The following is a 27,031-nucleotide window of genomic DNA, read 5'->3' on the forward strand; positions in this document are numbered from 1 at the left end:
TGTCTGTTACCACAACTACTATCAGTGGGCTGGATTAGGCATTTGTTCCTACACAAGTGGTAAATGTAACACCATATACATCCAAAGTTGGATAACCAGCTTGGGATAAAATGCCTACACCTTTCAACCTGTATTCGTCGAGATGCCTTACAAGACATATCCCGTGCAAATGAGCCCAAGTCGACACAAGGGTGAACATTCGTGTGAACACCTGGGGAGCATTTGAGAGCCCGACACAGAGTGCCCTGAACTGGTAGACTGTCTCCTCAAGGATAAAGCAGAGGTACTTGCGTGAGGACTGATGGTTGGTTTTTTGGAAATATGCATCCTTCAGGTCCACCAAAAGCATAAAGTCAGACTCTCTGATGGCAGTGAATACTGAGCATATCGTTTCCATCATGAACCAAGTCTGGCGAACAAATCGGTTCAGGGAAGAAAGGTCTATGACTGGTCTCCATCCCTCTGATGCTTTTTCGATGAGAAAGAGATGCCTGTAAAAGCCAGGAGACTGATCTGTCACGACTTCCACAGCGCCTTCCTTCAGCAATACTTTAATTTTCCCCTGCAGGGCGAGATCCTTCAGCAAGCCGGGAACAAATGTTTGGAGATGGACCAGTTGGCTGGTGAGAGATGGTGGAGACTCGAAGGGAAGTAAATATCGTTCCTGAAGGATATTCATTAACCAGGTTTCTGCTCCGTATCGCTGCTGTGTTGCCCAATGGCTCGATAGGCACCCCAACACCTCTGGCAGCATGTGGGGAGTAACGCCAACCCTGGCATCCTCCTCCCTTCTTCTTACCCTTGCCCCCTCTCCTGGGCTGGGAAGGGGGCTGACAGGGATGCTGTTGTGCGCCTTTCCTGGTGAGGCAGAAGGAGGCTGGGTATTCCTACAGGGGCCCTTCGAAGCCTGGGACTTCTTAGGAACCATAGAGGAAGTGCCAACCTGACCTGAAAGTTGGGCTACAGTGACACACGAAGACCCAGAGGTCTTTGCCACAGCCTGGTGGACAAGACGGTCATTATTATCAGCCTTAAGTCTGTCTAATGTGGCATCCACTTGCTCTCTAGGGAAGAGAGAAGTGAAACCCAGCAATGGTCCATTCCTCAAGGCCAAGGCCGACTCAGGACCAAGGAACTTGGAGATGCGAGTCTGGACTGCATCCCTCCTCTTCAACACCAAGTTTGCCATCAGGTTTGCCGTCTGGTGGGCTAGGTAGGAAATGGCCCTACCTCCAGACAGCATTAGTCTCTTGAAAGTAGCTTCCTCTTCAGGGTTCCTTGAACTAGAAGACGGCAAGGAAGCGATCTTGGACACAGATAATGTCCACCAATCCAGCCAAGAGACTGCTTGGAATACTGCCATGGTAGTTGATTTCAGTGCCGCTGACTCTTGCTGCGAGAGGGAGATTCCCTCTGCACAGAGCTGGTCCAGTGACAGACCCAGGCCTAGACGGACCACGACTGGGTCAACCTGTTTGGTTGGAAGTGGCCTCTCTGAGGGCACACAGAAACGCTTCTGATGAGGGAGAGGAGGGGAGAGTATCTTGTTCGAGCAGCTAGAAGAAAGTGAGGTCTACTGCCCAGAATCCAGAGAGCTCACTTGGTCTAGAAGCCCTTCTGCAAGATCAGACCACAGCAGGCCCAATGAAGCTTTGGGTTCCTTGTGCGGTCCCCAGAAGGCTTCGAGGGCAGAAGGGTGATCTATGGGGGTAGCCATGGTCTCTTCCCCAACATCATTATTCTGATGAATCAGTTTCACAATCTCAACGTAGGCCCTCTGTAGTTCAGGGGTGTCCATGTCCTGAGAAAAAGGACCCCTAAGCCCTTCCAGGTCACAGTCCCAGGCTACTCTCTCAGCAGGAGAGAGACCCTCATCAGAACCCCCTGATCCCCTCTCCACCACTCAAGCATACGACCGTTCTAATCCTAGGACCGAGCTGGGAGTGTAAGCACTCATGGACGGGCTGGGATGGGAAGGTGAATGATCCCAATCTCGAGCCCTAGGCATGTCTGACCCACATCTCCTGGTATAATCCAGGAGGTTGAGGGGACAGGTGAAAGGGGCACAGCACCCTTCATGGACCTGCCAGAGGTCGAAGTCCCGACAGGAGAGGAAGGCCATGAGTGGTCATCAGCCTGCGGTAGCAATGTATGCATGGGTCTGGGAGAGCAGATGCGGTAACGATGTATGCATGGGTCTGGAAGAGTAGACCCATTCATGTAAACATGCACGGGGGGTATCCTGGGGAGAGCGGACCCATTCAGTGACTGTGTACACTCATGCAGATGTGAATGGGGGCTATTCCGAAGACACGCTAAAGTCTTAGAGATTGTGGCCTCTACAAGCGAAGAAGACTAGATGGGGGACCTGCTTGTCACTTTCCCAGGTGAGTGGGCGCGTATGCCAGCTTCACCTTTTTGGGACCCTGGTAGTTTCCTTGTGGGAGAGTGCAGGGGGTGAAGCAGCACCTGCATGCTTTGGGCTCACTCTCTCACTGGGACATGCCACGGTCTGCGGCTGCTGGCTGCAAGCACTCACTATTGTCATGGGAGTCTGTGGGACACTGTACAGCAGTAGAAGAACCTTTACCGGTCTGTGAAGATGATTTACCAGAACTAGTATTGGTGACACTGGGTTTCGCAGAAACCCGTGCACCCTCAATGTTCTTCCAGTCTGTGAAGATGATTTACCAGAACTGATATTGGTGACACTGGGTCTCGTAGAAACCCGTGCACCCTTGGTGGAGTAGGACTCTGTGGAGACCCACATATGTGCAGCAACTGCAGCAAGGGGTCTTTGGAGCCCTGTGCAATAGTTGCAGCGGAGGAAGGTTCTTTACCAACCCTAGAAGGTGACTTCCAGGGACCAGTAATGGTGACATGGGTATCCATGGAGGCCCTTGCATCTATTGCTCCTGTCATGTGGGTCCGGAGAACCTCATGGCACAGTTCCAGCGTAAGTGGACATGGGAGAGCAATCGAGAGATCCCAGTGCCTCGTCCATGGAAGAAGGCTGATCGTACAAATTGGAAGAAGGGGAGGAGGTGCTGGAACACAAAGATGACAATGAAGACGAACTGTGAGGTCTCTTCTTTGACTTCTTGGTGTCACTTTGCTACTTATCCACCAAGGCTTGATGGAGTATATCCTCTGAGAAGGAGGATGTCAGAGGGAGAATGGAGGTCAACGGGATCAATGCCGGGTGCATGACCGTGGGGGCCACAGCCGTGACCATGGTCCCAGTTGACATCATAACCGTGGATGTAGTCATGGTTGCTGAAGCAGCAGTCGCAGGAGTAGACTTGGAGGCACTGAGGTGGGAAATCATCCCCTGGACTGAAGGCTCCCTGGGAGAGACCTAGGGAGGGCCAGAGCTCCCTAAGTTCCCCTAACAAATGTGGAATCTTTCCCAAAACTGAAAGAGTCAGGTTAGATGAGGCTGTCTCCCTTCACTCTGAGGGGGGAGTCCTCCCACCCCAATGAACAGAGACCACCGGCGAGTTGTCGTCCTGCACACCCCCCCCCGATCTCTATTGACGAGGCAATACGCGATTGGAAAGGAGTAAATTCTTCCTAAGGAGAAGTAGCAACAAGAGGCAGTTCCACTGGCAGAAGGAACTAGAAGGATTGGCAATCTTTGGTGTCACTGGGGGCATGTAACCCTCTGACGATGTGCAGGAAGCCACCTTCCTCTTGTATTTCCTCTTCTGAGCAAACTGCACCCATTGCTCTGAGGGCCAATCACAACACTCATCACATGGACTACCTTGGTTGCACTTAGGCCGTTGGCAATGAGTGCATAACATGTGAGGATCAATTTCAATAGGGGAGAGGAAGCATGTGCAAGGAACATTTCCTAAGCCTGGGCACTGCCTCATGGTGTGGGGCTTCCCCTCCTTAGGCTGAGATGATTCATGGGTTTGCATACTTTATGCAAAAAAGTCACAATATCACAAGAATCACACAAAAAGATCAGAGGAAAAAACTCACAATCGTATGCGAATGAAGAAAACTAGCCGGCGAACAGAGCAGAAAGAGATGCATGCAGCTCGGGAGACAGCCAGAAATTAAGTGAATGCGTTGCGCAACTGAAGGGTGGGACTCCCCCACCCAACCATCTGGTAGTTAACTACCTAACAACCTTGTTAGAATTGAAAGGCCGGTTTCCAGCTGCGCTGAAAGTATTCCCCATACGTAAAGACTGAAGGTTTGTATTCGTGTAGGAACAACTACGGGGTATTATCATTACAGATAATAACCTACATACAGCATTTAACTTATACACCTCACTGATATCATACCAATAATACAAATGACAAACAGACAGTACCTAAAAGGTACTTCCTCATTACTAGTAATACATTAAATCTATGTTACTATTACTATTTCATTTAACATATAGGCATATGTTCACTGACCTGAACTCACAAATATTGTTTGGCATTCAGTAAGTTCCACAATGTATTCTGAAACTATGAAAGTCAAAACCGTAACTGTGGTCTAGACCATTCTGAAGTTTGCCTTTTCCACCAAAATATGGTGTATCACTCCATTTATACTTACTTGAAAAGATTGATGTGTGCAACTGTCAGAACTGTGATCCATGCACAGGCAAGCTGGGAATCATTCATCCCTGGAATGACTGACACTCCTCTCACAGTTTTTGAATCCAGTCTGTTTGTAAGTGCAGCTATTAAAGCTGCATTTGTGTCAGCTGAAAAGACTGTGGAGGGTGGCTCAGACACCAAAAGACTATAAATTGCTTCCATTGAAGAAATGTTAATCAGAGAACTTCCAAGTTGCATCAGGGACAGCACACACTCACAAGCAGACTGTTAAGAGACAAACAAAGTTTATGGATCACACTGATTTCACTATACCATTAGGTTTTCTTTAAAAATATTGTTTTCATAGAACAATCATCACAAGAAATAATTTTCAATATTATCTGCAAACAGGTTAGGTATATCACTTGCGTCAGTAATTTTCAATAGATCATGTTCTCCAAAACACCACAACAGCTAACAACAATACCATTAATAGATATTGAAAAAGGACATGTTCAAAAAACAATTAAAGCAATACCTTTCTAAATACAAATACATACAGAGAGGGTGTACATTACTCACCTTCATAGTTTTCTTAGGGAAGGTCATAATAACTTGTCTTAAGAATACTAATATGTGTAATGTTGTTTTAGTGTTACCCATTTCACTGGCTGCTCGTAATTGTGAAACACAGAACTCGCCAACAGGCAAAGAGCCAGGGTGGGAAATCTTCTCTTCACTTTTGACTATAAATGTGGAACCTTTCAGAATGGCTGCAACGTTGTACTGAGCAGACTTTCGAATCTATATAGTGAAAAATAATCATGTCAGGCTAAAGATCAAAACCCTACAAATGTCAACAGCTTACATTAGGTATGATTATATTATAAGGAATATAAATCTTATTCTGAATTTGGCAAATATAAAAGAATTATTAAATGGAGCATAAAATTTAACCAACAGAACCATGTTGGAACCATTTCAACTATAAAACCTATCTTAAACTTTTAACCAAGATTTCTAATGTACAGATTTACTAAACTCGGATGTAAACTGAACTTTTTTTAAGAGAAAATAGCAAAAAACCTGGAAATAAATTCCAAAGGGATATTTATTTCACTGATACAATTAGTAAGGTCTAATAAAAACATTTCACACACTTTACTTTGTCTAACCATCATTATTTGATTTTAGAATAATACTAGTGTACCTGTACCATAAAAACATATATTATGGTAACTTTGCAAATGCATTGTACTAATAGCAAGGACATGATGTTGCTCTGCATTTTCTTGTTTAAGAATTTATATTAGGTATACTGTACATGGAGTGTATCTCCATAGGCTGCACTGAACACACAAAATAACAGGGATACATATTGTGATCAACACAGTAAGATTGTTTAAAAGCCAAAATTCTTAGCTTGTACTGGAACTTACCAGATAAAAATGAACTTACCCATTAAGTTCAACTATAAAGTAACCTAAAGACTTATTGTCAGCCTCTAATTCAGGTATAAAATACAGCTCGACAGCCACCCTATTGTTCTCTATATATATGGATACTTTACCAAACTATCAGTTATAAAATTAGTGCCCTAATGTCAGGCAATTCTGAATGAGTATCTCCATAGGATTTATTTAAATCATCAAGTTTTTAAAAGTTTACATATAATTTTTGTTCTTTCTACAGTGTCTTAAAAATAAATTATACTTACTTTAGGTTTCTCATTCATAGTAAATAACACTAATTTATGCAATAAATTTTGTGTATATGAAATCTTCCACTGTTCCAGATCTTGTGCTCGCAACAGAACAGACATGCAACCAATTGCCTGCAATGAAAAATGTAATTTAGAATTTCAAAAAACTCATTATTTTATACATTACAAAAAACAAAACAAAAAAACGCAAACCTATACCTTCCTTCTGGAAATATGGAAGCCAACATCAACCTTGCACTTAAATTTATATCAGACATGACATACAGTCCATATATGACTATTTGTGTCTAAATCACAAGTTACAGTGAGAGCAGCATTCTTTAGAGGATGAGTGAGAGAACAGTTTAACTTTCTACAACTAACATCTCTTTGCTTGGTCTAAATATCAGACCAAGATGAGGGAACCTAAGTGAACAGCAATAAATCTATATGAAATAAAAAGTTATTAAAAACATTTTAGGTATCATCACCAAACTGGAAAGCATACTTCAGTTGGAGTCTGGTGCCTGTAATTCAACTTGTATATCAAGTCACTGCTGATATCTAATTTCAGTTGTTGATAGGTATTCAGTGACTGCAGACAGGATTGTAACTTCAGGTGTTCCGTAGGGTAGTGTTCTTGGCCCACTACTGTTTATACAGTATAATATAAGAGTGGTATATGCTCTGGAGAAGACAATACGCTGGCTACCAAAGCTGATGATGCTACTCAATTTACACTGCTCCCCATCTCCTGACTGTAAACCTGAGCAGGATGATTCTCTTAAAAGCTTAGATGAAGCTACAAATGGGTGCAAATCATATGAGATGAAATGAACCCCAATAAAAGTGTTTCTTTATGTGCAGCGCATTCATAATTCTATGTGTTATTCTTTAATGAGAATTCACTTTTGAAAAACATATGGTCTACCTCTTCTTCAACTGTGCACAAAAAAATTTTTTAAATCTCTATTCTCAGGAAATGAATTATCTTGCCATGGTTTGAATACTGTTCTCTTGCAGCTGATTAGAATAACCTTTTAAATTGCTGTTCATAAAAATGATATTTTTATATAAGTAACTTACCAAGTAATTACACAGCTATTGGTTCCCCAACCTATGGCAGCTTAAAAATTCAAAATTCGGGTGGTGGCGCTGTTATCGTTAGTGTGTAGGTGACAAGGTCCTGCCCACCATCTGGGACTCAAGGAAACAACTCAGCAGAGAGCTCAATTCGTTTTCTGCCGGCTTCCGGTTAACATCGGAAGTTTTCACGCGCAGCTGCTTCTTCGCTTTTCAGCCTTTCTTTGCATGAATTTGGTGAAGTATTCAGAATTTGTTGCTTTCTGGCTCGCTACCATTGTCGAATTGTTGTTCGAGATATTATTTAGTTAATGATGTCAGATTCCAGTTCATCTAGTATTCGCTTTTATTCTGAGGGTTGTAGAACTAGGCTAACTAAGCTTTCTTACGATTCTCATACAAATTGCACTAAATGTAGGGGCAAGAATGTAGTACGGATAATACTTGCATACAGTGTCAGGATTGGGAGGATAAGAAATGGAAAACCTTGAAATCTCACCTAGAGAAATTAGAAAGAGATAAGAAGAGGAAGGCAACCATTAGGGCAGGAAGTAGGGCCAATGTAGATTCCATTCCTTTGGAAAACGTAGGGGATGACAGAACTACCACTCCTCCAATTCCTCCTCCTTCTCCCATCCTAAGCCCTCCTACTTTACCATCTATTCCTGTTCCAGGTTTCCATGATTCCGCTCTTAGTGCCATTGCCAGCCTCGAATCTAGGTTCAATCAGAAATTTAGTGTACTATCTAGTACTATTATGGAAATGAGATCAGCTATTAAATTTCTAATGGAAAAAATGTAAGTATTGACAGTGCAGTGAGAAGTGAGAGTGCTATGTATATTGAGGAGGTGGCTGTCCGTCCCACCAGTGCTCCTAGAAGAAGGTCTCTGTCCCACTCCTCCCCCCCAACCGGGGAGAAGACACTGGAAGTCCACGGGAGGCTGGCGGGGTTTGCCCACAGGCAGTCGGCCCCTCTGTCAAGCCTGTCGTGCGCTCCCAGGCTTTGACTGAACGCCATTGGAAAGGTGTTACTGTGCATCAACTTTCTTCTGATTCGGAATCTTCCAGTCTGCACAAGAAGCTCCCATATCACTATTCTAAATCTTCACACCCACTCAAGAGACATGCAGATATTAGCGACTCTTCTCCCCTGGCTGTCAAGAGGTATAGGGAGACTAGCCTACAACCTTCCTGCAGTTTTCAAGTCCAGCCTGATTCTCCTGCTCATCGTCATCATTTCTTCAGAGACAATCCTAAGCGCTATAAGCGTTCTAAGTGCCTGACTTCTTCTGAGCGCCAAGCGCCTACCGACTCGCGCCAGACTTCCGCTGATGAGCGCCCACTGCCTTCCGCTAGAATACTGTTGAGCGCCGGATGCCCACCATCTGGCGCCAGAATATTGCTGATAAGCGCCCGGCGCCAACGGCCGGACTCCCAGTTTCTGCTTCTGGAGCCCATGCACCTTCTTCTGTTATTCTGTCTTCCTCATTGGTCCAGGAAGATTCTCCAGCCCTACTCAAGCACAAACTGACTGAGCTTATGGGTTTTTTGAAGAAACCCTCTTCTGCTCCAGAGTCCAAGGATAAATAATTGTCTCCTATCTCTTCAGAAGAGGAAGAGATTGTTCAGGATACAGTTCCCTCTTCTGCTTACTTGTCTCTTCTGCGTTTCGTCCTGGACAATTTCCCTTATTTCTTCGTGCCTACTTCGCTTGCTTCTCCAGCTTCTACCTTCCTCATGAAAAAGCATTTGTCAGAAGGTACCAGGTTACCCAAGCTAGTTCTTTCCTCCTCCTCGAAGAAGGCTCTCAAAGAAGTTCATGCCTGGCTGGCTGCTAAGAGAGAACAGGGCAAAGTGACATTCGCTTTTCTGCCCAGCAAATTGTTGAAGATGAATTCTATGCCACCGGGGAAGCTCTTCCTTGGGAGTTCATGCCTCCTCCCAAGGGGACTTCTCTGGTCTGGTGGATTCATCTCATAGAACAGCCTTTTTGTCGGCCAAGATAATGTTTTCCTCAGCTGAACTGGATCACCTTATAATGAATATATTTAAGGTGTTTGAGATATTTAGTTTCCTCGATTGGGCCATCGGGGCACTAGCAAGGAAGATTGAAGACTGTCCTGATCTAGCTGAAGATTTTGCCTCTGATTGGCTAGGAGTTCTTTCATGCACAGGCAGAGCAATTAGAGATGGCTCTTTAGAACTCGTTTCCCTATTTTCTACGGGCGTCCTTAAGAAGAGGGAGCTCTGGTGTTCACTCACCTCGAAAGGAGTCTCCCTGACTCAGAAGTCAGCTCTACTTTTTGCTCCTTTAGACAAGCCTCACCTCTTTCCTCAAAACACAGTGAAGGAGATTCTTTCGGACTTGCAGAGTAAGTCCACCACTGACTTGTTGGCTAAGTCCACTAGATGTCTGGAGGAGCCTGTGCCTTCCACATAAAGAGCATTCTCCCCCTCTTCAGTCTCAACCTAGATCAAACTTGCAACCTCCTACAAAGTCCATTTAGAGGTCTTCCTTCAAATCCAACCCCAAGAAGTGAGAAGTTAGTCCTCCACACCCAGGTAGCAGCCAGACTTCTACTTTATTGGAAAGAATGGGAGAACAGAGGAGCACACCCCTGGGTGATCAAGGTTCTCCAGGAAGGCTACTCCATTCCTTTTGTAAAGACTCCTCCTTTAGTTACATCTCCAATCGCCTTGACAGCATATTCAAAAGGTTCCATGAAGTTTTTGGCTCTCTCTCAAGAAGTCGAATCCCTTCTCCCCAAAGGAGCAGTGGAAGAAGTGCTAGATATTACTTAGAGGGTTTCTACAATCGCCTTTTCGTGGTCCCGAAGGCCTTGGGGGGCTGGAGACCCATTCTGGATGTCAGCGCCTTGAATGTGTTCATACTGAAGACAAAGTTTCATATGGAGACCATTCGCTCAGTCACATCCTCAGTACAACAGGAGGACTGGATGGTCACCCTGGATATGCAGGATGTGTATTTTCATGTTCCTGTTCATCCAGACTCACGAAAATTTCTACGCTTTGTTTTTCAGGACAGGATACTACAGTTCTGAGCTCTATGCTTCGGCTTATCGATGGCTCCTCAGGTTTTCACATGAATCCTTGCTCCTCTGGGGAATTGGCTTCACCTTCTGGGAATCAACATCAACTTATATCTTGACGACTGGCTTCTCTGCTCCTCGGAGGAGGAAAAGTGCGTGGAGGACTTGAGAAGAACTCTTCGCCTGACACAGGAGTTAGGCATTCTCATAAACAAGAAGAAATCCCTTCTGACACTGACTCAGGAGATTCCCTATTTAGGGATGATACTACTCTCGGACTTTTCGGGCTTTTCTGTCGCCCAAAAGAGTCGAGAACTGCCTTCAAACTGTCAGTCAGTTTCTGGCTCTTCCTTCCTGCTCGGCAGTGCAGTGGATGAGTCTTCTGGGGACCCTCGCTTCAGTAGAGCAGTATGTAAATCTCGGCAGACTGCACATGAGACCCCTTCAGCTTTTCCTCAAAGCAAATTGGTGCAGAAAAACCCAACCAGACTCCCAATTACATTGGAAATCAAAGAGGATCTCCGGTGGTGGTTGTGCGGAGAAAGACTTCAGGAAGGGAGGTCTCTTCTCCTAGTGTGCCCAGACCTTCTGTTTTATTCTGATGCCTCCGACCTAGGCTGGGGCGCCCTTCCCGACAGCGGGAAGTCTCCGGAACATGGACTACGGTACAATAGAATTCTCACACCAACATAAAGGAACTGAGAGCAATTCACCTGGGCCTTCAGTCCTTCTCGGATCTGGTCCGCGGCAAGAAGATTGTAGTGCATGCGGACAACACCACAGCTCTTGCTTACATTCACAAACAGGGGGACACTCATTCCTTCTCTCTGTACGAGACGGCGAGGGATCTCCTTCTCTGGGCAGAGGAGAACCAAGTCTCTCTTGTCACCTGGTTCATTCAAGGGAGAATGAACATGATTGCGGACAAATTAAGCTGCCTCAAACAGGTCCTTACAACCGAATGGACCCTAGACAGTCTGCGACAACCTGTGGAAACTGTGGGGCAAACCCACAGTGGATCTTTTTGCAACGTTGAGAAACCACTGTCTTCCCCTCTTTTGCTCTCCGGCCCCAAATCCTCAAGTATGGAGCACGGACGCCACGCTTTTGGACTGGACAGACTTAGATGTGGATGCCTTCCCTCCCTTTGGAATGATCAGGGAAGTAATCAACAAGCTGTCAACACATCAGAAGACCTCCATGACCCTAGTAGCCCCATTTTGGTCGAACAAGGCATGGTTTCCAGACTTGACTAACTCCTGGTAGACTACCCAAGACTCCTTCCACAAAAATGGTCTCTGGTCAGACAACCCCACTTTCTCAGATTCCACCAAGGGTTATCTGCTCTGGCCCTGACAGGCTTCAGACTGTCAAGTGCCTTGTCAGAGCAAAAGGGTTTTCAAGACAGGCTGCAGAGGCAATTGCGAAATGCAGATGAGCTGCTTCTACAAAGCTCTACCAATCAAAATGGGCAGTCTTCAGAAGGTGGTGCAGCTGCCATAACGTCTCTTCTTCTGAGACATCTATAAGCCAAATAGCTGACTTTTTGACATTCCTAAAGTCCGTCAGGAAGCTATCGACCTCTACCATCAAAGGGTATAGGTTGACGCTAGCTCTGTTTTTAAGCACAAGGGAATGGACCTGTCTTCTAATCAAGATATCACCGACTTGATCAAATCCTTCGATACGTCCAAGATAAAAAGTTCTTCCAACGTCTCTTGGAACTTAAGACGTTGTACTTAAGTGGCTTTCAGGTCTTCAATTTGAACCTCTTTGTTCTGTTTCTCTCAGGAATCTCACGAAAAAGGCTCTCTTTTTAGCGGCTCTTGCTACTGCCAAATGTATTAGTGATTTACAGGCAATAGATAAGAGAATAGGCTTTGCACAAGAGGACGCAGTCTGCTCTCTTTCTCTTGGTTTCCTCGCAAAGAACGAGGACCCTTCTAAACCCTGGCCTAGATCCTTCGTCATCAAGAACCTTATGGATATCTTAGGACCTGAGGAAGAAGAAAGACTCCTCTGTCCAGTGAGGTGCCTCAGGTACTATCTTCAGAGGACAGAAAAGATCAGAGGACCTTTGAGCAACCGATGGTACTGTGTAAGAAACCCACTTCGCCTGCTCTCCAAATATGCCATATCCTTTTTTATGAGAGAGTTAATATTAGAAGCCAACTCTCAGATCCAGGGAGAAGCCTTTCCATTACTTAAGGTTAAGGCTCACAAAATTAGGGCAGTCACAACTTCCCTCGCTTTTAAACACAACTTGTCTTTTCCCTCGATCCTACAGTTGACGTTCTGGAGATGCAAGTCCATATTCGCCTCACACTACTTCAAGGACATAGAAACCGTGTTTGAAAATTGTAGCACTTTAGGACCTTTGTCTGTGGCTGGCATAGTGCTCGGAGAGGAAGCATAGGGAATCGCTCTGTTCCTTTGCTATCCACTCACCTTGACTTAAAACTGAGTCAATGGGAAGCCTGGGGGTACATTGTACCTGGAGTACCCACCAGTTCTTATTTTATTATTGATAATGGTTGGGTTTTGGTTTTATTCTGTGGTGTAGGTGATAGTGTTGTCATTTTGTATTCTGGTCTTCGCCCAGGGCAAAGGCATCTTTTAAAACTTTGTCATCATACAGTGTACTTCCTCCGCTGCAAAGTTCCAACTTATGTAGTGGCGACCCTTGGCTATACTGCCATGTCCACTACAAGTTGAGAGAAGCTCCGACCAGAGGCAGTACCTACCTGCAGCAGCTCTCTCAACAGGTAAGGAAACAACAAACATTTATTCAATGTTAGCAACCTTTCTATTTCAAATTCATTACTCAATGCTTTGGAGTAGAATATGTCCATGTTCTTTCCCACCTCCTAACAATGTGGAATTGGCTATGTAATTACTTGGTAAATCACTTACATAAAAATGAAATTTTTATGATAAAATAAAGTTTTATACTGTATATACTTACCAAGTAATTACATGATCAGAGCCAGTCCTCCTCCCCTTGCATGGGCATTAGAGCATAAAACGAATTGAGCTCTCCGCTGGGTTGTTTCCTCGAGTCCCGGATGGTGGGCGGGACCTTGTCACCTACACACTAACGATAACAGCGCCACCGCGCGAACTTTTAATTTTTAAGCTGCTGTAGGTTAGGGAACCAATAGCTATGTAATTACTTGGTAAGTATATATAAAACTTTATTTTATCATAAAAATGTCATTTTCATAATAAAATTAAGTTTCATATATACTTACCAAGTAATTACATAGCTAAGATTTCTACTCAGGCAGCAGCCTTTTTTAAAAATTCCCAGTAGCGTTTCTATTGTTTTTTAGTGTAGGTGACAGGGTCCGCCCACTGTTGGAGCACTTGGGAAAACAACCGGCTGTTTAGTTCAATTGTGTTTATGCCCATATGCCCATAAGAGGGGAGGAGAGTGGGCTCCGAATCTGTAATTACTTGGTAAGTATTTATGAAACAATTTTATTATGAAAATATCAGTTTTATATAAGAACTTACCAAGTAATTACACAGCTGAATCCCACACTGAATGGAGGTGGGATACATGGACATATTCTACTCCAAAACATTAAAGCATGGTACAGGCAGCCCCCTGTTATCGGCGGGGGTTCCGTTCTGATGGCTTGACGACAACTGAAAATCGCTGATTTTTGGTTATCGGCACCTCTGATTGATACATATCGACGCTGATAAGTGGAAATTGGTGACTTTCGGTGCAAAAAATTGACGATTTTCATCACTACACAAGCCCCATAAAACCGGATCGCCGATAACCAGGTACCGCCTGTAATGACTTTGAAATAGAAAATTTGGCCAGCACTGATACAATGCTTGTTGTTTCCTTACCTGCAGTGCCGTGGCGATTGAGCCACGGGTTGCCTCTTCTTCAGTGGAATCTTTGCAGTGGAAGATAGGCCTGATGGCTATATAAAAGTGCCCTTGCCCTGGGTGCAGTGCCAAATTTAAAACAACCAGACAATGCTGTCACCTACTCTGAAAACACCACAACCCATCCACTAAGACTAGTGGGTGCTCCAGGTACACTGTACCCCCAGGCTCCCCAACAACTCAAAACCCTACATGAAGGCGAAAGGACAGTAGGAGAAAAAGAGTGCTTCCTATGAATCCTCCCCCAATACCATGCCAGCCACCGATAACGGCCCCAAGGTACTGCAATTATCAATCACAGTTTCCACCTCCTTTAAATAGTGTGATGCAAAAATACGTCAACTGGAGAATGGAAGAAAGCAACATAGTGTGCCTGAAAGCTAGAGAGGTAGCTAGTACCCTGATTTCATGAGCTTTCACTTTAAAAGTAGGCAAAATGTCTTCCTGAATCCGTGAATATGCCTCAGAAATAAAGTCCCTCAGGAAGAACGACAATGTGTTCTTAGTAAGAGAATGCGACAGGGTCTTAACTGAACACCAGAGATTGCTGGATGGACCTCTGATCTTTTGAGTCCTGCTCAGGTAATACCTCAGAGCTCTGACAGGACAAAGTACTTTCTCTTCTTCCTGGAGAAAGGGATGTCCAATAAATTCTTAATGGTAAAAGAATGAGGCCAGGGTTTGGACGGGTCCTAGTTCTTGGCTAAAAAAAAAAAAACCTAGGGTAAAGGAGCAAACTGTCTCTCCTTGGGAAAAAACCTACCCTTTTATTGATGGCTTGAATCTCACTAATACATTTAGCGGTAGCTAAAGCAACAAGGAATAGTGTCTTATGAGTGAGATTCCTCAGAGAAGCGGAACGAAGGGGTTCAAAGGTAGTACCTGTTAGCCACTTCAATACTACACCCACGTTCCAAGAGACCAGGTCATTAAGATCTGAGTTTGACGAAAGATCCAGGCCTCTATGTTTAAAAACTGAGCTAAGCATTGCTTGATACTCCTTGATGGTGGAAGAAGACAAATTTCTAGAGCTCCTCAGATATAGGAGGAAATCTGTGATCTGAGTTATAGATGTCTCAGAAGAAGACACATTATGGTTGATGCACCATTGATGGAAGACTGCCCACTTAGCCTGGTAGATGAGGCTAGAAGAGTGACGCCTGCATTGTGCAATAGCCTCTGTAGCTCCCCTTGAAAAACCTTTTGCTCTGACAAGCTTGTGGACAGTCTGAAGCCTGTCAGAGCAAGAGCAGACAGCCCTTGGTGGTGTCTCCTGAAGTTGGCTGTTTGAGAAAATGCAGTTTTTGGGGAAGAAGTCTTGGGAAATCCACCAATAACTGTAGAAGGTCCAGGAACCACTCCTTCAAGGGCCAAAACAGGGCTATGAGGGTCATAGTTACATTGTAATGAGTTTGAAATTTGTGTATCACCTTCCTGACCAGGCTGAAAGGTGATAAGGAATACAAATCCAGTTTAGACCAGTCTTGCAACATGAGGTCTGTCGCCCATGCAAGAGGATCTGGGGCTGGAGAGCAAGAGAGGAAGTCAATGGTTTCTGGAGGTGGCAAACAGGTCTAATGTTGGTCTGCCCCAAAGTTCCCAAGATCCAGACAGACCAACGGATCCAGGGTCCATTTGGTAGGAAGGACCTGCTTCCGAGCACTTAGCTAGTCCAGTGTCACTTGATTATGATCTGTCCACAAGAGCAGATCTCTTGCTGCCTGGGGGAGAGAGAGAGAGAGAGTGTGTGCCGCCTTGTTTCTGGATATAGGCCAAGGCATGATATTGTCCACATGCACTACTACTGTCTTGTTACGGACCATGTTTGAGAAATACTGAATGCCTAGATGAACTGCCTTCAGTTCTCTGACATTTATATGTAGACTTTGTTGCTCTGGGGTCCACATACCAGACACCTCTTGATTCCCCAGTAGGGGTCCCCAGCCTAAGTCCGAGGCATCTAAATACAAGTCTACGTCAGGGCTCAGAGGTTGAAGGGATTTCCCTTCTGATAGTCTTTCTTCGGGCAGCCACCACTGCAGGTCCGACTTGATCTCCGGGGTGATCAAAGACATGTAAAAGTCCGGTTGTGTTTTCTTGTCCCAGCTGGCCTTTAGAAAGAACTGGAGAACTCTCTATGTGCAATCTGCCCAGCTTGAGAAACGACTCGATGGATGCTAGTCCCCAGAAGGCTCATCCACTGCTGAGCTGAGCAGGACAGGAGGGCTATAAAGCTGAGGACCGTCTGAAGGCAGCCGGAAATTCTCTTGGGTGACAGGAAAGCCCGAAAAGTGATAGTTTTGAAAGTCATCCCCAATTAGAGAATCTCTTGCAATGGGGTCAACTGGGACTTCTGGGGATTGATAAGAAGACCCATTTCCTGGGTGAGGAGAAGAATCTGTTGCAGGTCCTTCATACACTTTTCCTTTGACAGGGATCGAAGTAGCCAGACGTCCAGATACAGGCTGATGTTTATCCCTATTAGATGAAACCATATTGCAAGAACAGCAAGGACCTGAGTGAACACCTAAGGGGCCATAGAAATGCCAAAGCAAAGGTCCTGAAACTAAAATCCTTTGTCTTAATTACAGGCAGTCCCCAGTTATTGGTGGGGGTTGCGTTTTGAGGGTGTGATGATAACTGAAAATCGCCGCTAACTGAAAATTGGCAATTTTCGGTGCCTTTTCGGCGATTTTTGGGGCTTATTGGCGCTGAAAAGCACCGATTTTCGGGTTATCGGTGCCTCTGTAGGTATGTATCAGCGCCAATACCCAATTACCAGTGCTGTTAAGAGGAAATTGGCGATTTTTAGTGCCGAAAATTGCCAATTTTCATCGCTAGACAAGCCCCGTAAAACTGGATCGCTGTTAACTGAGCCCGGCGTTAACCGGGGACTGCCTGTATTATTATTATTAAAACAGTTTAACCAGACCACTCAGCTCTCATAGGGCTGGCCCGAAGGATTTGGATTAAATACCAGGTCTAGGCTAGAGGGCTAGCACTGGGACAAAATAGGTCACTCAGTATGGTGATGAATGAATGAAAATGAAATAAAAAACAGCACAAAGGCATACTCTCATACTGGAACACACTCACACAATAAATACATTTATATTCATGTTTTCATATAATATATACTCACTAAAAAGGTATATTAAAATTCAGAATAAGTTAAGTAACATTTTAAAATTTAGTTACTTTAAAATTCATTAGACCACCTAAGGGTTTTCATATTTTTATTATTTACTTTTTATATTTTATTGATTACATCACAGTTCCTCATGAATATTAAAATTGGAATCACTGAAAATGTAGAAGATTGACAAAGTTTCCTTCACTGATCTACAAAATTTGATAATTGCTGCAGGTTATATTTTGGACATTCACATAACACATGCTTGACTGTTATCAACACTTTGCACTCTGGGCATTCGGGAGGAGGGCCATGTGGACTGTTTATTAAGTGTCCATGTGTCAAGCGAGTATGGCCTATTCGAAGACACGTCAGAATTGCTTGTGTGTGTCTCTCTCTCTCTGATATGATGAACTCCATTTTCCAACACTGGATTTTATCTGTTTTAATTATTATTTCCAGCTTCTTCATTCCATATATTTTGACATTTACTTACAATGGTTGTTTTTATATATCATATAGAGTCACCTAATAGGAATGTTTACATTTGCTGTCATATGGGCTGCTTCTTTAGCTGCTTTACCAGCCTCTTAATTTCCTTTAATCCCTACATGGGCAGGGATTTAACATATTTCAATAATTTTTTCCATTATTATACAATTTATGGAGTGAAAACTGAATTTGTCATACAATATTATTTTTTGGATTGTAACTTTGAATGGCTTCTATAGCGCTTCTGGGGTCCCTATAAATCACAAAATTATTAAATGTGGCTTCTTTAATTATTTTTATGGCTGATGCTATTGCACATAACTCAGCTGTAAATACTGAGGCATTGTCTGGTAGAGAGAACAGATATGTTTTGTCTTGGGATACAGCAGCATATCCCACACTGTACTGAGACTTAGATCCATCTGTATGTATTGTGTAATGTGGACCTTTTCGGATTATATGTTCTACTGTATGTTGTCTATGGTGTTCTGGGGTATATGAGTAACTTTTCAATAAATATTATGTGCAAATTTTCATTTTATTCATACTCCAAAGAGGAGGTAATTTTACTACTGAAGGTAGCTGATATTTAAATTCAGACTCCAACAATCTTCTAGATCTAATTGGAAAAGGTAGTAAATGATTGTTAATAAATACATCTCTTAATTCAAACAATTTTTTGGTTGGAGAATCACTTGTCTGAATTCTCAGGGCACTCTTTATTGTTACAAACTCTCTATGGAGAGAGAGAGAGGTAGTTCACCACATTCAACTTGTAAAGATGACTTTGGTGATGATCTAAAGGCTCCTGAACTTATTCTAATGCCTTTGTTATGAACTGGGTCTAACGTTTTCAGTGTTGTGTCTGATGCTAAGACATATATTTCGCTTCCATAATCCGTACTGTTGCTTTATACAGTACAGTAAAGGTATGTCTATAGACTCCCCAAGTAGTGTTCGATAGTTTATAATTAGATTTAAAGATCTTTTGCATTTTGATTTCATGTATATTATGTGGGCCTTCCAGTTCAAGTGAGCATCAAACACTAAACCCAAAAATTTTGCTGTTTGGCCAATTGGTATACTGTACTATAGTTTCTGATTTTTAAATCTATTTCTTCATCTTTTTTCCACTTTTTCTTTTTATAAAACATTACTGCTTGAGTCTTTTGTATGGATAATTTAAAGCCTACAGATGAGGCCCATTCATCTATTTTTATTATAGTTTTATTAATGATTTGCTCTGCATGTTTTATGTGAGATGCTGAACAATACAGGCGGTCCCCGGTTTACGACGGGGGTTCCATTCTTGCACCGCGTCGTAACCCGAAAATCGTCAAAAATCATAAGAAAACCTTACTTTTAATGCTCTGGGTGCATTGAAAACGACGTAAACTGCATTATTATTGAGTTTTACATCAAAAAAACCTTCAAATTATGATTATTCTGCTGTTTTAGGGCCAAATTTCTTCCGTCGGATCGGCGTACGACGCGTCGAAACCCCGGAACATGCGTCGTAAGCCGGGAAATAATTTCTGATGAATATATTTGAAAAGCGTCGTAACCTCAGAACGTCGTAAGCCGGAACCGTCGTAAACTGGGGACTACCTGTATATGGCAAAATCATCCATATATGTTACTTTTAATTCCAATAGGTAGATTATTACTGATGTCATTCATTGCTAAAGTAAACATTGTGACACTAAGGACGCTTCCTTGTGGAACACCATTTTCAAGTGGAAATGTACTTGACAATATATCATCAATTCTCACTTCGAAAGTGTGATTTGTCAGAAAGTTTTGGATAAAACTGGGTAAATGTCCATGGATGCTATTTTTATGTAACGTTTTTAATATTGCATATATCCATGTAGTATCATATGCCTTAATATTAAATATCTCCATGTAATATCATATGCCTTTTCAACGTCAAAAAAGACGGCTATAGTCATTTTTTTTTTCAAATCCTCTTCCTATGTGGTCTTCTAAGTCAGATGGAGAATCCAATGTAGATCTGCCACACTGACCCGAACTGAGTGCGAGTCAAAATTTTATTTTCTTGATTGTGCCATGTTAGTTGAGCATTTACCATTTTCTATAGTAATTTGCTTAAACAACTTGTTAAAGAAATTGGTCTGTAATTGTTTACATTACTGGGATCCTTTCCAGGTTGGGGGATAGGAATAATTATAGCTTTACGCCATTCATCAGGAAATAAATTTCGAAGCCATAAGTGATTATAAAACTGTAATAAAGTATGACTTTGCCACAGGTGCTAAGTGGCAGATCATTTCAAAAGAAATATTGTCACTTCCAGGGGCAGATTTATTGCTGTTCAACAGAGCAAATTCCAACTCTTCCATATTAACTTTTCTATTATAATACATAATTATCTTCTATAGTTTAAAAATTTATTGTTATTAATTCTACACTATTTTTCTTTTATCACTACTTACTTTTGCTAAGTTTTCTCCTATTATATATTACTTATTTCTTTTGGATCAAGTATTCTTTTCCCATCTTTTAGTATGGCATGTCTAGGTGGCTTAACATGGGTACCATTTATTTTCCTGAGTTTTTCCCATATTTTTTGTATGGGAGTATTATTAGAGAGATCTGATACATATTTCTTCCATGAAATGATTCTTCCTTGAATTACTTCTTTTTAAAATTTTGCATATATTTTGTTATAAAGAGGTTTTAATGTATCAATTTCTAATAATAATATAGTTAGTTTTTGTAAATTTTCTTCGAATATCGGTAATGTTTTATTTATTTTACTGAACTTTCTATTCAAATTATCTAATCGTCTTCCAATCTGGCGTTTTATTTTTATTATTTCTGTTAGTTTTTCAGACTACAGTGGGACTTTGTGTTTTGTTGGATGAGATTTTGATTCTGGTATTGCTTTGTCAGCAGCATTTTCAAAGAAATCAACAAGAAACCTATTTGTTTCATTATGATCTTGTATATTTTCAAATGGTGGGATATTCCTAATGTGGAATTCATATTGCTCCCAGTCTGCTTTATAAATGTTACATCGAGGGACATGTTTGACGGGATTATTTTGTAATAATGAAATTAATATTGGGAAATGACCACTGGTATGCAAGTCATCAACTGTGTTCCAATCCAACCTGTCTACTATGCTTGTTGTATGTAGAGATAAGTTTACCGAGGAAAACGTTCCGTGTTTCTGAAAAAATGTGTTGATTTCATTATCATTTATATAGCACATGTAATTTGAATCTATGAGTTCTATTTTACTCCCTGCTCTATTTGGGTTTGTACAATTACAGTCCCATATCCAGTTGTGAGTATTAAAATCACCTATTATTAATGTAGGTTCCTTAGCATTGTTCACCTACTAATAATGTAGGTTCCTTGGCATTGTTCACTTACTATTAATGTAGGTTCCTTGGCATTGTTAAGTAATTCGTCAATCGTAATTTTTATTAGGTTGGTTGTATAAATTATAAATTATATAATTATAATTTTTTATTTGGATTTTAATACCTGATATTTGCAAGTCAGTAATGTTAACAGGTACTTTGTCTTAAAATACTTTATGTACGTATATGGCTGTACCTAAATTTCCTTCCTCTCATGATGTAGATGCTAAGGTGTATTTACCTGTTACCGATACAGTTTTGTTGACATGTTGTAAACATACCATTGGTTCATATTCTTTTAGTAATCGTTGTATTTCTCCTAGATGTAATCTGGTCTGTAGACCACTTACATTCCATTGTATAATATAGCTATTGAAAATATATTGTTTTAGTGGTTGAGTTTTGTTTCCTTTTTTTTCATTATCAACTTGGATTTTTTCTGATAACGTACTCACAACATTCATTTGTTTTTCTTTATAATATATTAAATGCTCAATGCACATGCAACCTTTTTCATGTGTGCTCAAAATAGTAGTTTCTTTTGTACATTTTATAAAAATTCTTACAATGTTTATTAAACCATCTTTGTTTTGTTTTTGTTATTATTGCATATTTCAATGAAACAATCATTACATCCACGTGTGTTTTCATATACATTTCTTATTTCATTTGCTCTTCTTGTACCAATTATTGGTGATGGAGTACAGTAATCTCTTCTCCCTTGACACAATCATCCCTATCTATGGTATGGTTCCCTTCCACTTCTTCAGTGTTTTGGATATCTGTATCCAAAGGTTTTACTATTATTTTTGGTAATAAAGGTATATTCTTAGTTTGTTTTTCTTTGTGTTCTTTCTTCATATCCCTTGTCTTTGGTTTAACCAATGTTTCTCTAATAATAACTGGTTTCTTCATTTTGGGTGTTCTTTCCAAAGGTCTCTTTTTATCTTTAATTTCTAGTCCATCACAACTCTCCTCTACTACTTGTGTGGTAGTATCTTCTTGAACTATTTGCATTAAAATTTCAAACGAATCTGATGAAATAATATCGTTATAATTCACACCTGTTTCTTGATTTTTTACAATTTTAGTTTTTTTTGTAAAATATTACTTTCTTGAGATTTATTTTTATATTCTCTGTTGCTACTATCTGTATGCATTTTTCTTTCGTTTTTGTTTTTTGTTATTAAAGAATATGAATGTTTCTTAGACGGATTTTGAATTCCTCTCACTTTTAATTCTAATTTAGCTTCTTTTATAGACATACCAGTTCTTTCTTGTAATATTTTCAACTGTATTGTATATATAGTACTTACATTCTTTGGAACCTGCATGATGTCTTGCCCACAGTTTATACACTTTGGTACACTGCACTTCCATTGTGTGGCATGTTCTTCAGATCCACAATACGTGCACACAGGTTCGTTTCTACAATATTTCTTTGCATACCCATATTTCCTATAATTTTGACACTGTAGTGGCTTCGGGACATATGGTCTTATTTCTCTGTTTTGGCCCAATATTTTTATTTTTTTTAGGTAGATCTTGACTTTCGAATTTTATTTTGGCGATTTTTAAAATTTGCTTATTTCTTTGCTTACTCGGTATATTATATACCTCACAATCTTGGACTGTGGGATATCTTCTTTTAAGAAAGTCTGAGAAAATACTCTTTTCGATTGGTTCTTCACTGTTCCCAGGGCGCATAAAATGGTACCCTGAATGCTATTCCTTGTGTCATGTTTTTTAATTTTTACATTTATATTATCTATTGTTGTTATAGACATATTGTCCTCAGACTGACTCTTTGTTGTGGTTTCTATAAGCCACATATTTCCTCTTATCTGTCTAAACGACATTTCTGCTATTGAATGTCTGCTTAATAGGTAGTTTTCCAACTTTAGGGCTGAAATGTTCCATTCTGTTTCTCAGGTTAGAAACCTTGCCAAACTTCCACTCCCCAAGAGGGAATCGAAGTGAGTCAAGGTTGGGTCTAGACAATATTTACTTTTTTTAGGTTCGCTCTGTACTGGAGCATAGGGTTCCAACATAATTACACTAGGATTTTTTAGATTTTTCTAAACAAAGGTTGTCAGAGGACATTCTAGCAGTTGCCAACAGTGCTGAGTCAGTACCATGAAAGGACCCAGGGGTACTTAAATCTTTAAAGCGACTACTCAAAAAGATTAGTGGAAAAAAAGGAAAATTAAACCTGAAAACCTTAAAAAGATATTATCAGCCTTTCATGGAGTTCATTCTTCCACCAATGGCACAAGTGAGAACCGACTCCCAAATGTCCGCGTCCCTACCCTACCCCACAGGGGATGGCACAACATGATTAAAGTGACCCAAGTGTAAGCCAAACCCGCTTGCTAGGACTGAGAGTATTACAAGAATACAATCATCCCCACCCTAATCATATTATGGGCAAACCAGATAGAATGCTGAGTGTCCTATCCCCAGAACCAGAACCCCCCCTTGGAATCCATGGTCCAGCCCTAAAGAATAGTTCTGCCTTTGAGCTATCAATCTGATAACTCTCAGGTTCAAACATTGTTGGGCAGTTGATGGTCCTACCACAGTTCCCACTATTTAGCTTCAGATATAAACCCAATCCCAGCTATGATGTCTTTTCCTTTTTATCAGGTCCAATAAATTTATTTTACAAAAAGTGGAAAATTCCACAATATTAGTCCAAAGAAATATATAATAATAGAGACTCTTGGACTCAAACCCAGGAACAAATTCAAGGGGTTCAAGAGCCCCCCCACCATGCCAATGTGGTCCCACATCGAGGGGGGATTTTGTCCTGAAAGACAAACCTTAGACACTTCCTGGAATCTGGATGGATCGGGATATGGAAGTATATATCCTGCATAGCTAAGGTTATCATCCAGTCGCCCCAGTGAATGGACGAGAGGACTGAATGGTTCTTCTCCATCTTGAATTTCATCTTCCAGACAAAGCGATTGAGGGTGCTTACATCTAGGACTGGCCTCCAGCCCCCTGAAGCTTTCAGAACCACAAAGAGACAGTTGTAGAAGCCTTCTGTGTTGGTATTCTCGACTTGCTCTATGGCCCTCTTTTGGATGAGGGAGGACCTCCTCCAAAAGGGGCTGAATGTCTCTCTGAGCCTTTTGAGTAAGCCGATATTGTGATGGGAGACGTGACTAATGGGGGGCTCTCCAGGAATGGGATGACATAGCCCTCCTGTAGAACCTTGATGACCCATGGCTCTGCTCCTCTGATCATCCATTTCTCCAAAAACTATAGAAGTCTGGCTCTACTGGTGTATGAAGGACTTGAATGACTTCCATCTCACTTTTTGGGCACTGTTTTGGCTGGGCTCTTCTTGACGGACCTGGTCATGAACCGGACATAGGGGAGGGTCCTAGACTGCGATCTGGGCCTACTTCCATGAAAGGGCAGCTGCTGGAGTGGAGAGGACATCTTAGGAGCAAAAGAAGTAAAATCCTTGGGACACTTGGAGGATTGTGACAACAAATCCTGCATGGACTTCTTTTATGAATCAGATGCAATCTGCCTGTGTCCTGAGGGAAGTGGTGGTGATGGTCCTGTGGCGAAAACAACAGGGCCAACTTCTGTGTCTGAGTGACTCCTTTAGTGGTAAAAGAGCACCAGAGCTCTCTTTTCTTTAAAACACCAAGAGGAAAAAAGGAGGCAAGCTCTAGAGAGCCAACCCTAATGGCCTTGTCTGCGCAGGACAGGACTCCCAGCCAGTCGGAGGCAATATCGGACAAAAACACTTGACAGTCTTCAATCTTCTTGGTCAGTGCTCCCACTGTCCAGTCGAGGAAACTAAATACTTCGAACACCTTAAACAAATCTCTGACAAGGTAGTCTAGTTCTGCCGACGAAAACATAATCTTCGCCAACGAAAACGCAGAATGTAGAGAAGAGTTGATGAGACCAGAGAAGTCCCCTTGGGAAGAGGCAGAGACTCCCAAAGGAGCTTCCCAGTGACATAAGACATATATCTCCTTTGAACAAAGAAAAGGGAAGAAAACCAAAGGAAGCTTTTCCTTGCTCCCTTTTAGCTGAAAGCCAATCTTCAATTTCCTTAACCCTTAAGGGACGGCATAATTTATCAATGTGCAACACCCCAGACCGGGGAAACTTTGAGGTCGGCAAAATAAAAAAAAATCACATCAATGGTAAGAGAGTGACACGTACATTCACACTGTGTAAATAAAAAAATTCTAAAAAATTTTCCCTATCTTCCACGAGAAGTTGAAAATGACTATTTACAACCCCTTGTGGGGCCTCATTTACAAGACAATCGTAAATTTTACCAACTTATATATGTTTTTTCTAATAAATAAGTTTTTTGGATTTTGTAAAATTATTATTACTGCTCACACAATATCAAAACAGATAAGAAATAAAAGCAATAACAAAGTTTTTGCATGTATGTTGTAAAATATTCACGTAAATTTAAGAGAAGGAAGATTCAGTAACTTTTTTACTTTTACATGCTTTTTCTAATATTTCTTTGCAATTTTCTTTATAAAATTACATTTACAACCAACATACTATCGTAAAAGACAAAAACAAAAAACAACAGCAACCCTTTTGTATATTTACAAGCAAATTTACAAAAAGACTCATGTGAGAGAGAGATGCAGTACCTTCCCCCTTGAAGTCACAAGCATTACTGATACTGGCCTAACTCTCACGTCTGTATAAAAGTTGCCATTAGTGAATTTATAGCATATAGAAGTATTGGCCCCTTTGTTTCGAATCATTATTACCATAACAGTGGTGCGTAATTCTGCTTCACACTGAAGCTCAATCCGTCCACTAAGGGTTAAGAGCCTTCTTGGAAGAAGAAAAAAGCACCATCTTGGGGAGTTCAGTCCTGTCATCCGGATGAGACCTCATTAAAAGTTGAGGCAGGCGAGACCGAGGAAACTGAGGCGAAAAAGGTTGGAAAATTTGCTGACAAATAGTGCAGAAGAGCTGCGTAGGCCGACGGAGAAGCAGGCTCTTGATCGCCTTCCTCCTCTGCTGAGGAGACCAGGGACAGGGCAGCCTCAAGAGAAGTCTTGGAAGCAGAGGGAGCTTTCTTCAGCAAGCACATAATCTCAGCCAGCTGCTGCTTAATGGGAACCAACGAAGGTTTGTCTTGAACTAAAGGTGAAGGCAAATGAAGAGAAGCAATACAGTAAACCCCCGATATTCAAGTTCTCAAAATTCGTGGAATTTTCTGTGGAAACTATCTATAAATTATTTGTGGCAAACTCACCTATTCGTGCATTTTTTGTACAGCAATATTCTGTATTTTCGTATGATTTTCATGACTAAATACTGTACTGTATCTCCATATACATTTTATGATAAAATAATGATTTACAATACTAATTTTCAAATATTAATATTAAGTTTAATAAGATTAAATAATAACAAGTAGTGAAAATAATAATTCTCTCTCTCTCTTACTGAGATGTGTTTATTTGTTTTGTATGACAAATAAGTGATTTACTAATTTTCAAATATTAATATTAATGTAAACAGCAATAATATAAATTTACTAAAGAAAATACTATAGTGGACTGGTAAGGTTTTAGTCTATTAATTAATATATTATGTAAAATTTTAAAGGAATACATATGACCCCTAATCTTTTGCTCAAGACTTGGAGAGAGGGGGGAGAGTGAACCTGTCAGATATGCCAAATAGTCTGACAGCAAGGGTTGGGTGGTCA

The 27,031-nt window shown here is 41.4% G+C and overlaps 1 protein-coding gene across 1 annotated transcript in view; it reads right to left on the reverse strand.

Moving 5' to 3' along the window:
• Positions 1–27,031, reverse strand: part of LOC136840284 (RRP12-like protein) — a 186,946-nt gene that overhangs the window by 115,081 nt on the left and 44,834 nt on the right. The window contains exons 6-8 of the mRNA XM_067106960.1: positions 6,265–6,381; positions 5,130–5,351; positions 4,564–4,832 (exon numbers count right to left, since the gene is read on the reverse strand). Of these exons, the coding sequence (XP_066963061.1) occupies positions 4,564–4,832; positions 5,130–5,351; positions 6,265–6,381 (608 nt within the window). The remainder of the gene's footprint in view (positions 1–4,563; positions 4,833–5,129; positions 5,352–6,264; positions 6,382–27,031) is intronic.

The sequence above is a fragment of the Macrobrachium rosenbergii genome, chromosome 7 (genome assembly GCF_040412425.1).
Source record: "Macrobrachium rosenbergii isolate ZJJX-2024 chromosome 7, ASM4041242v1, whole genome shotgun sequence".
In the NCBI taxonomy this organism is placed as follows: domain Eukaryota; kingdom Metazoa; phylum Arthropoda; class Malacostraca; order Decapoda; family Palaemonidae; genus Macrobrachium; species Macrobrachium rosenbergii.